This window comes from Cryptotermes secundus, unplaced genomic scaffold (genome assembly GCF_002891405.2).
Source record: "Cryptotermes secundus unplaced genomic scaffold, Csec_1.0 scaffold330, whole genome shotgun sequence".
Taxonomy (NCBI): domain Eukaryota; kingdom Metazoa; phylum Arthropoda; class Insecta; order Blattodea; family Kalotermitidae; genus Cryptotermes; species Cryptotermes secundus.
In genome coordinates, this window is record NW_019734317.1 from 64211 (window position 1) to 73731 (window position 9521).

At 43.4% G+C, this 9521-nt stretch overlaps 1 protein-coding gene across 1 annotated transcript; it reads left to right on the forward strand.

Annotated features, from left to right (window-relative positions):
• Positions 1–275: 275 nt before the first annotated feature.
• LOC111868566 lies at positions 276–7434 on the forward strand. Its single transcript, XM_023859325.2, has 2 exons — positions 276–999; positions 5361–7434. The coding sequence occupies exons 1-2, from the start codon at positions 727–729 to the stop codon at positions 5604–5606; spliced, it is 519 nt and encodes a 172-aa protein (XP_023715093.1). The 5' UTR covers positions 276–726; the 3' UTR covers positions 5607–7434.
• Positions 7435–9521: the final 2087 nt, after the last annotated feature.

Below are 9521 nucleotides of genomic sequence, written 5' to 3' on the forward strand. Positions count from 1 at the left end.
GACTAGTCTGTAGTTAANAGTTAAGTTTGCTTTCTGTAGTCACGCCGAAAGTGAAAGTAAGTCAGCAAACTAAATTACAGCTGTATCAGCGGCAGTTCCAAGGAGAGATGATAGCTACAGAAAACAGAATTCTTTATTGCTGAGGGTGTGAAAAAGCAGTTTGTTGTGAAAAACGCTTTCAAGTGCTCCAGCATTTGAACACTAATATACACAAAGAGAATGGTGAAATTAAATCCATGAAAAGTGTTCCTGTTCAAAAATTGCTTAGTGAATTTTATAATAATAGTTTTTTCACGGTTCTTCTTTGTCTTGTACGAAGCCTTTTTAGCAATTATGAATGGCCCCTGAATTAGTGTTAATGTAACTGGTTTGGTTTCCTTGACTCTCACATGCGCACAGAGTTCTGCCACAAGACTGTACGGTGAAGTTGAAATCACTGGCTTTGGGTTGCATTCACGAGTCTCTTAAACCTCTTTGTTTCTGGGACAAAACCGTGTACTGGGAATCCCTCCCGGGATCAGCAACTGATAGCATCATCTTTAATTGTTACTTGGCTATGTTTTAAAATGTTTTCGGATTTTTGTACAGTTTTAAGTGTCTGATATTTCTTATAAAACCAGGTTTCAGGTGGGTGACGCCCATTCACGTTCCCTCCTGTGTGCTGGGTAGTAACTTGCCGTTTCAGAATCTCCGTGTTTTCGTTTTTGTTAACACTTAAATGAACCGATGTGCAAATCGAATGTTTTATTTCGTTGTTATCCAGTACTTGTTGATAATGCGTTAAGTTGGACGTCGAGGTGTCAAAATGTGGTGCTCCTGCTTAAGGACTCTTGTACTTCCCTTTGCAGCACGGGTCGGAGTTCCTCTGCGGGTGACAATGAGAAAGGGACGGCTGCAGGGCCCAGCTCCGCCATGGACTCCAGCTCAGAGTCCGTGGATGGCGACCAGAAGCCCCCCTCGGGACTGGAGCACCCCGCCACACAGGCCATGCTCGCCCAGGTACGTAGACGTAAGTAAGATGACGCGAGGTGTGAGATATTCTTAATAGAAAACATCTATTTCTGGGAATATACTAACGTGTACTTCTCCAGGGAGACATGGCGAAAGAAACATTGAATTGATTGTGAACTGAATAGAAACCAACTTGTACGAACCAGTTATAAAAGGTAATGTTAGCGTTGCAGTTCGGTAATAGTATGTGTGAAACTTGCAGCACCTGAACATGACCCATTTGAGGTCGAAACATGTAGTGCGTACTATATAATTAGCCAAAATAATAAAGTATTGTTGCGTTGACGGTAAAAATTATATATGTTCACAGAAACGTGAAACTTTAGCGGGAAACACCGCGTTTACATTTTTTGTGGTGTATTTGAAAAGGAATATTTCTGTCACAAATGGGGAAATTTTCTTACCTGTATTCTGAAGGCGACCGCTTCGAATCTCGCCGGAACACTGGAGATTCTGAGGGTTTGTGGTTTTCCTCACACGCTCCAAGAAAACGTCCATCACTCATCCGACCGTACATAATGAGGATACGTGATTGCAGGCGCCCTGGGGTCAGTCCCAGCCAGGTCACGTCGTGTGAGATGTGGCGGACAGAGTGGCTTCAGTTGCCCCTTCCACCTCTCATTCCGCAAACGTCTCCTCACTGCACCTGACTTACCTATCATTTGGGGCTGGTACAGTGGGCCTCCGACTGGACTCAAGTCTCATCAGCCCCACGATGTAAACAATTTAAACGAAAGGGCAATCTTAGCGTAAAATTTTTAGTTCCTCAGGATAGCATCCATTACATGCTACAGAAAACTCGAATTTTCCTAGGATTACTTTTATATCTTGGCTACGGCCTGGACGACAGAAAGGGTCGCAGAGTTCGATCCCCGGCAATGTAAGAATTTTCTCTTCACGTCGTCCACACCGATTCTGGGGCCCACCAGCCTCCTGTCCAGTTGGCATCGGGGGTAAAGAGGCCAGGGGCGTGAAGCTGACCACTCACCTCAAACTAGTACCGAAGTCAAGATTGCGCGGATCTATACAGCTGCTCCCCAATACATCTTCATGGCGTAGTGCTTAATCAGTTAAGCACAGAAACAGCCTTACCTTTTTACCTTAATATTGTGTGATTATGCCCTGGTTTGTGTCTATGCTTGCCCAGCAACGTTATCACTACGGGCTCAGAAACCTCCGTTGTTTATTTCCTTTTATTTATGTTTTCTCCTTATAAATGAACATACCCAGCACGATCCGAGAATTATTGCCCTTCCGTGGTTTTCTTGCGGTGTCTCCCACAATTTATTCAAGTGGTTTGATCTCATTGACCGGAAGACAGCGTCGAAACGGCGGCCATGCGTTTGCTTGCCTCAAGACACGACACGACGCGAGCTCAGGTTCATAGCGGCTTCTGATATTTCTCTCCCGTGTGTACTGGACAGTATTCAGGAATATGGAGTGAAGGTCATACTGAGGAAATACTCGAAATACCTCGGAACCTCCCGTTCTGTGCCTGGATCAAGAGTACCTCCAGAATGGACGCGCCTCTGTGCTAACCTGCCCACAATCCTCAGCACAGGCTTCTGTTTTTACGAAGTACGTACAAGTTCATACAGCCAAACTGAAACGTTTTTGCTTCAGATATTTAGTATCCCATTTGAAGCATCTGTATCCGCGTGTCTGTATTGTGACATGACGTCGAAAAGCCGGAATAGTAGAGTCATACTGGACGTTCATTGCTAGGCAACGGCTTTGTAAACACGTTCCCGCGGCAACAAATACGCAGGCAACAACAGAGACATTGTAAGGAAACGGGTGTTTTTCTCTTTGGCCCGCCCCGAGGCTATATAACGAGGATCCCAAGCCAACTTGAGTCAGTTGAGAATCGGCAGTCGAAGATAACAGAGAGAGAGAGAGAGTTGAGGGCTGTGTGCAATTAGTTCTGTAAGAGACACAGATCCAGTTCACTTGATGGAATAGCTGCCATATAGTTCTGTACGAGAGTCGGCAAAGAAGAACCTGACAGCGGGAAGCTGAAGAATCTCCACTGTTATAGCCGTTGCCAGGGAACGGCTGGTTAAGACACAGCCGGCTGGAAAAGGCTTAGCGGGTGCTGTGGTGATTTTTAAAGTGTGGAGATTAGCGGTATCGCTGTAGTTAACGTGTAGTTCCAGAGTGGTGTGTGTACAAGTGGTCAGTAAATCCAGTCTCCAAATCAGTACCCTGTCTAGTCACACATCCCAAATACGTGACGATACGTTGTATTTTCCTGTGTATGTAGGGGCATCGATGAATCTGCCTGTCATCTGTCGTCCAAGGAGCCCAACAAAAATGGATAAAGGTTTCGTTGTTTCAGATTCACGAAATCAGAAATATTGAGATTTTCAGTTTCCGAAATATAGGGGCCCACTAGAAAGAGTAATCACCATCCGTGCACACCGAAAGAGTTCTAAGCAGTGTGTAATTTGTGTTAATGGCAAATTCTCGTATCTCCAGGAGATAAGATTAGCAAAATATCCGTAAAATTATCGAAAGGGGGAAGAACAAGAAACCCAAATCGAATTTCTAGAAACAACAAATCTTGTGGAGCTCCATTCGCCATTGAATTGTTGGTATTCGGAAGGTCCCGGGTTCAAATATGGGCCCAGAGATTAGTTATACTTCGAGGTTGAACGGTATCTTATTCTCTCTGCAAGGAAAATGCTGTCACAATACACTGAAGTAAGCCACGGCCGTTCAGCTTAACGCTGCGTAACCAATATAGTTTAAATGACGTCAATAAGCTTAGAATCATGGAATCGTAAACTTGAACACTGTCGAAATAAGTTACTTCCATTATGTTCTGTAATTTCCGGTATAGAAAACCGAAATTAACGGCCATGGGGATTCATTGAGCTGACCACGTGACATCCTCTATCCGCAGTAGGCATTAACTTCACCGACAAGCGGCGGTCGGTATAGTTCGCTTGCGGACTACAGGCCACAGAGTTCAGTTCATGTTCGGTAATGATCCATCTCAGTCCAGTCCTCACAAGCCGCATCTCTGACTTCCTTTTTAAATTCCTTATATCCAAGTTTTGTGGTTTTCTTCAGGCCCTCCCCCCCATCTCCAGTCTGCGTGTTACACTCGCCGAATGCCTCAACATTGCAGAGACGCGCAGTTTATATAGGCTCGTTGAATAAATCAAAACAGTACGCACTGATACGCATGTAAAGAATGTGAGGTGACGTCGTAGTCACGTAGTATGGAGTGACTTTAGAAGGGGTTTTCTGTTGGATTCACTGACAACTTACACACACGACTCGCAAGTACAACCAATTACAGCGCCACCTCTAATCTCTCTACAATGCACAAATCATCACAGCATAGAAACGGACCTGGTATATTTGATTATCTCGCGGTCGTTGCATAGTAACGGCTCTAATACGGTGGCTGTAGTTGATGACACCTCTGGAGAGGAACGCGGGTGTAGTTCCCTCGTTCTTGTGAGAGCAGTACTTCATTTAAGGAACCGCCCTCATAATGGGCTCCGACCCCTCATCCCCCCCACCCCGCGCTGGGGCGCACCAGCGGCGACACGGAGAGGCGTAAGGCTATTAAATGGACAGTTCAGTGGTGCAATCAATACGTTGCTTCTTGGTGCTGGGCCTTGCTTGATACGCTGATAGTCGTTTGACCGGTCAAGAAATTAACTCCCGGTTTTGTGAAAGTCGGGGTCCATTGTAGTTTGTTATAAGCCGCTGTAGGCATATCCTTCCGTCTATGCTTAGTTCTCTCACATGTACTTCACTTCATATTTCTTGACCAAACTTTCATTTAGTACGATATATTTACTATGAACAAATTACTATTGCCAAGTTCGAAGATCACGGATTCGATTCCCGACGATTTTTCAGTTTACATTATCCTTCGAGCCGCACTACGGTCCTGGGGTCGACACAACCTCTAACAAATGAGTACCAGGAATCTGAGGGTAAAGGGCGGCCGGCGCGTAAGGCTGACCTCACCTCCACCTGTGGGTCGATTGTCTATCAAATGTGGGAGCCTCGACGTTTCACAACTATGGCCTCCGCGGCCTGTTACAGGGATAGCTTCACCTTAACACTACTAATTCGGCTTCAGATGTGTGAAATTCTTTTCTGCTTATTACTGTGTCTGTTTGCTTTGCATGACCGTGAAGGAAAAGGAAAATTGCCGAGCCGATGTATTCATGGTTTGTTGAGAGCAGTTATCGTTCTGATCACGACATGTATTATTGCAGTTCCTATAAACATGCATAGGGTATGCCAGGAACACGGCTGCGGCATGAGCTGTGGTGTTTCTAGTTAGGTATTGAGCGCTGAAGGTTTCTTACGAACTGTTTCAGGACCCAGTTCCTCATCACGGTACAGAACTGTTCAGCAACGAGTTGAAACCCAGTGTTGCCAGTCTTCAAGCTACTGTGATGTCTAACGCGACGCTGGCTGCTGCGGCGGCGTACCAATCGCAGCTCGGCTTGGCCACCGCAAGAGCTGGCGTCGGGCCAGTGGCAGAGCAGCAAGCAAGTAGTTCTCTTTCTCATCACCATCACCATGGAGACGCAGCGCTGCTCCACGACTATCACTCCTTGTGACAGTGGGTTGCTGGCTACGGTTATAGCCAGTGAGAATGTTAACGCCTCTTCGTGTCATTGTAAGGGACATTGCATAGTGGAAACGTTTTTACAATGAGCTGACCTCAGTTTCTGTTCCATCGCTAGTAACTTACATGATCTATATAGTAAATACTTTTTTCTTTGTTCGTTTGTGTTTGTAATGACTGTTAGCAGACTCAAATTCGCGATGTGGAAGGGTGAATTAGAAAAAAAGAACACACAACAAGGAAATTCTCTCCAGTTACTTGGAACCACTTTTCCTTTAGCAACTTTGTCACCTGCGTTGCCCATCCTAGCCGTGTTGGTGGCAACTGGACTGCCTTCGGATTTCAGTGAGGTCCGGAGGTTGGGGAGGCCACGTCCGTTGGGAAGTGAATTGCAAAGAAGAACGGCCCCATAACTCTGCATATATATTCAGTGATTATTTGAAATTGCCGACGAATGTCCTTTATGAAGTCCTTTGTGACCAAAGAAATAGCTTCACAGTTTTAATCTGTTCATGGCACAAATCCTGTATGGTGTGATGTCCACGTGCAACATTTATGAGCCATATTGCCACCTGACTAGTGTGCACCATACATTGAACTACTTACACATATATCGCCGTACTTGTCAGTCCTCGCTATAACCACTGGTTAACGTTGTTGAGGGGAGAGAGTTCGTAAAGCGAAATTACGTAATACAGATCTCTCTCTTATAGGCACATTCGTTACGTTCCTGAGCGACCAAAAATGACTAAAAATTAATGATCACCTGTTTCAGTGCCTAAAATCAAAACACGCAAACGTCGAAAACATAATGACAATGATGAAATCCTGTTACGTTTTAAGGAAATACCATTAAAATGTTGGCGAATTTACATCGTTTAATCCGTCACTAATATGTTACAACCCCCCCCCTCCAAATAAGAGGAAGTCTGGAAGTCTTGTACAACACGCACATCAGAGAAGAGCATAAGGCGAGCCGACTGGGCTACGTTGCGTTCGTTTTCGTTCGCTCATATTGGTTTTTGTCCCGTTCTGAATATAAGCCGAGCGTATGCACTTCGTTAAAGAAGTTCGTATATACGAAAATTCATAAAGCAAGTGGTATATCCCGTGTTGGAAGTCCGCTGTACAAACGTTAGTTACCATTTGTGAAGCTCTGTACGACAATAGCCCGTGACCATAGTGGAATGTGTCGAAGATAAAAGAAAACAGTTGCAGTCGTAAATACTTAAGAATGGGCGTCGTCAAAGTATTGAAATTCTACACATAAATGGAGTTTTCGGCAAATTAAAATATTTCCATGTCGAAAATATAAAATTAATTGCTGGCTTAATCCTCTGTGTTGCTGAGCTCAGTGTTAACGTGAGCCCGTATAGAAGATGAGACGTTTCCATACTCATTACAGTTTTGGTTTCGTTGTAGCTGCTTTACCGCCCCCTTTCGGCGGTTTTGTGGGCGCTTGAATCAGTACACAGTATGTATATGCACAACCTTACAATACAGTGTTTGTTCAAAACAGCATTAAATGAAATAAATACGAATATGCAGTAAGTTAAGTGCGTTGTGCTTACCATCTCTTCCGCCCCCTTGTGGACGCAACCTGTTACTCATCCAGTTTTATTTACACGTTTTTAAAGCATCTTCTTTCATGAACACACAATCCACAGTAACTGCTAACATTTTCGGTCGGTTCCTTGTTTTATATTTCTGTAGACGGGCAAGACACCGAAATACCAGGAACTTGTAGCAGATTTTTTTTAAATTTATTAATTAAAGACAGGGTAACCCAGAACTTAATTACAATTAAAACTAGTTGGATAACTGACGATTATTTTTTTTTCTAAATCTAATATACTACGTAAATTGAAACTAAGTCACTTCCACTGAATTACTTAGTGCTTTAACATTTAACTAGTTCGAACGGTTTCTTCCGTTTGAGTCGTCTAATGATATTGTTCACGTTGAGAAGTCTGGACGCTTCAAATGTAGCGGATAACGCACACAGCTTGGCGGTCGTGCTGACGAACCGCGCGCGCTTACCGGTCGGCAGTCAACCGTCCCCACCCTGCGGTTTGAATGGGACCACTTGCAGTGAAATGCCCCACAGGTCAACGAAACCTGAAACAGCAATACGCGACAAATATTCCGAAATGATTTTAGTAATTATTCATTTCTTTGCAAGTTCTGTGACTTGAATGTTTGTGTGCGGGACTGGCCCCGTGTCACATTAAAGTGAACATGCTCTGCTAAGCAGGCCTGCAATGTAAGAAGTACTATCAGTTCACAAGATTGAATGCATTTTGTAAAGCACGAAACTGAAGCCATAGATTTAGGCGTAGCGATACAGTAAACTCTAGCTAATCCGGTTACGGTTAATTCGGATGTCATATGATCCGGATCGAAATATGAAAGATGAACCGTTTACAATTGAGTACATACTTTAAGAGGCACGTGCAATTTAGGAGTAAGAGGACTTTCAGATTGTTGAGGGCAGCTCGAGTGACTGAAACCGCGCAAGAAAAAAATTCAAGATTGGCTTGGGCTGGATGAAGGAGACACTGGATATCAGCTTCTCTCTCGTCTTTTTTATATTTTAAATAAGGTCTTTGTTTTGATATATATATATATATTTATTTTCATCGGCACTACATATATTATATTTTCCATTTTTTTTTTTTGTCTTTNGTTTAGTGTATTTCGTGAAAGCTTTTTTTTTATCCTGGTATACTAGTTTGGTTGACTGTGCATGGTGGTTATAAAATTGAACGAAGAGGAAGAAATTAAACCGATGTATCCAAATAAATTCAGGTTTGCACACAATTTTGAGATTAATTACGTGTATCTCTTAAACTGTACAACGCTTTTTCTCATACGTCCGCCTCTTTGTTCATATTGTCAAGTTTGAACTAATCGATGGCTTTTGAAAGGACTCGGGTTGCTGTGACGTTGGCAGCTCGTCAGCTGCTTCTGGTGCTTTTACTGGAGACACTCCGATAATAACGCGAAAAGCCCCGAGCCATGAGAACTGCGCGTACATTTTCAGGAACGAGCATACTTTCTCTTTGTAACCCCCCTGCCCCCATACGGAACTTGGGGATTAAGAATTGAAGCAACCCTTCATAAGAACTCACGTCTATTTCCTTATGGGCTTCAGGAACAGCCTACAAGAATTAAGATTAACAGCTACAATTGTTAGACGTTAAAAGAAGCTGCTTTGTGGGATGTGACGTTAGGTAATTTGTTTGTTCACCGACGTTTCGGAAGAGCGTAATTCTCCACCATTAGGATCGAAGAAGCAACCAGCTTGCTTGACATACTCTGGCCCACAAAAATCGCGACAATTGCGTTTCTTCAAAACGTCGGTAAACTTCTGCCCAACTGCACGGCGTCCATTTCAGGATGTACTGCTTTTTTAATTAACCTCAAATTCAAACTCTGCTGCTGCTCACTGCGTCCATAATTTATATTCTTGCATAATTACGTAATTTCATTTAATTACTGTACTTAATTATGCACATAATACGAAATTATTACTATTTCTCTGCTCATCAGAGACTTCTTTAATTATAAAACAAATTAGCGAGCTTATCACATAATTTTCAGTTATACATTGCGAATGATGTAACAAACCTAGGGTTTCTCAGTTAATTTATAGCGCATATGCAGTCAACCAATGACCTCTGGTCATTAAAATAATAGGTTTAGTATGTGAATATGAAGCGTTCTTCCTTCTGGGATATAACGCTACATAGTCCGTTCCGACGTTTCGGAGGAATATGTCTCCACCATCTTCAGGGTTGCAGAAGCTTGTTACCTGCTTCCTGCTGGTTTCTTGCTTGATTTATTCTTCGACTCTGGAGATGTAGGCGACATGTTCCTCCGAAACGTTGGTTGATTTTCAACGGAC

What these genes read in the sequence shown, in the direction of transcription:
- LOC111868566 (XM_023859325.2), top strand. Translation starts at nt 727, where the DNA reads ATGTGCAAATCGAATGTTTTATTTCGTTGTTATCCAGTACTTGTTGAT. An exon ending in CACAGGCCATGCTCGCCCAG is followed by an intron (nt 1,000 to 5,360) that starts GTACGTAGACGT and finishes GAACTGTTTCAG; the next exon opens with GACCCAGTTCCTCATCACGG.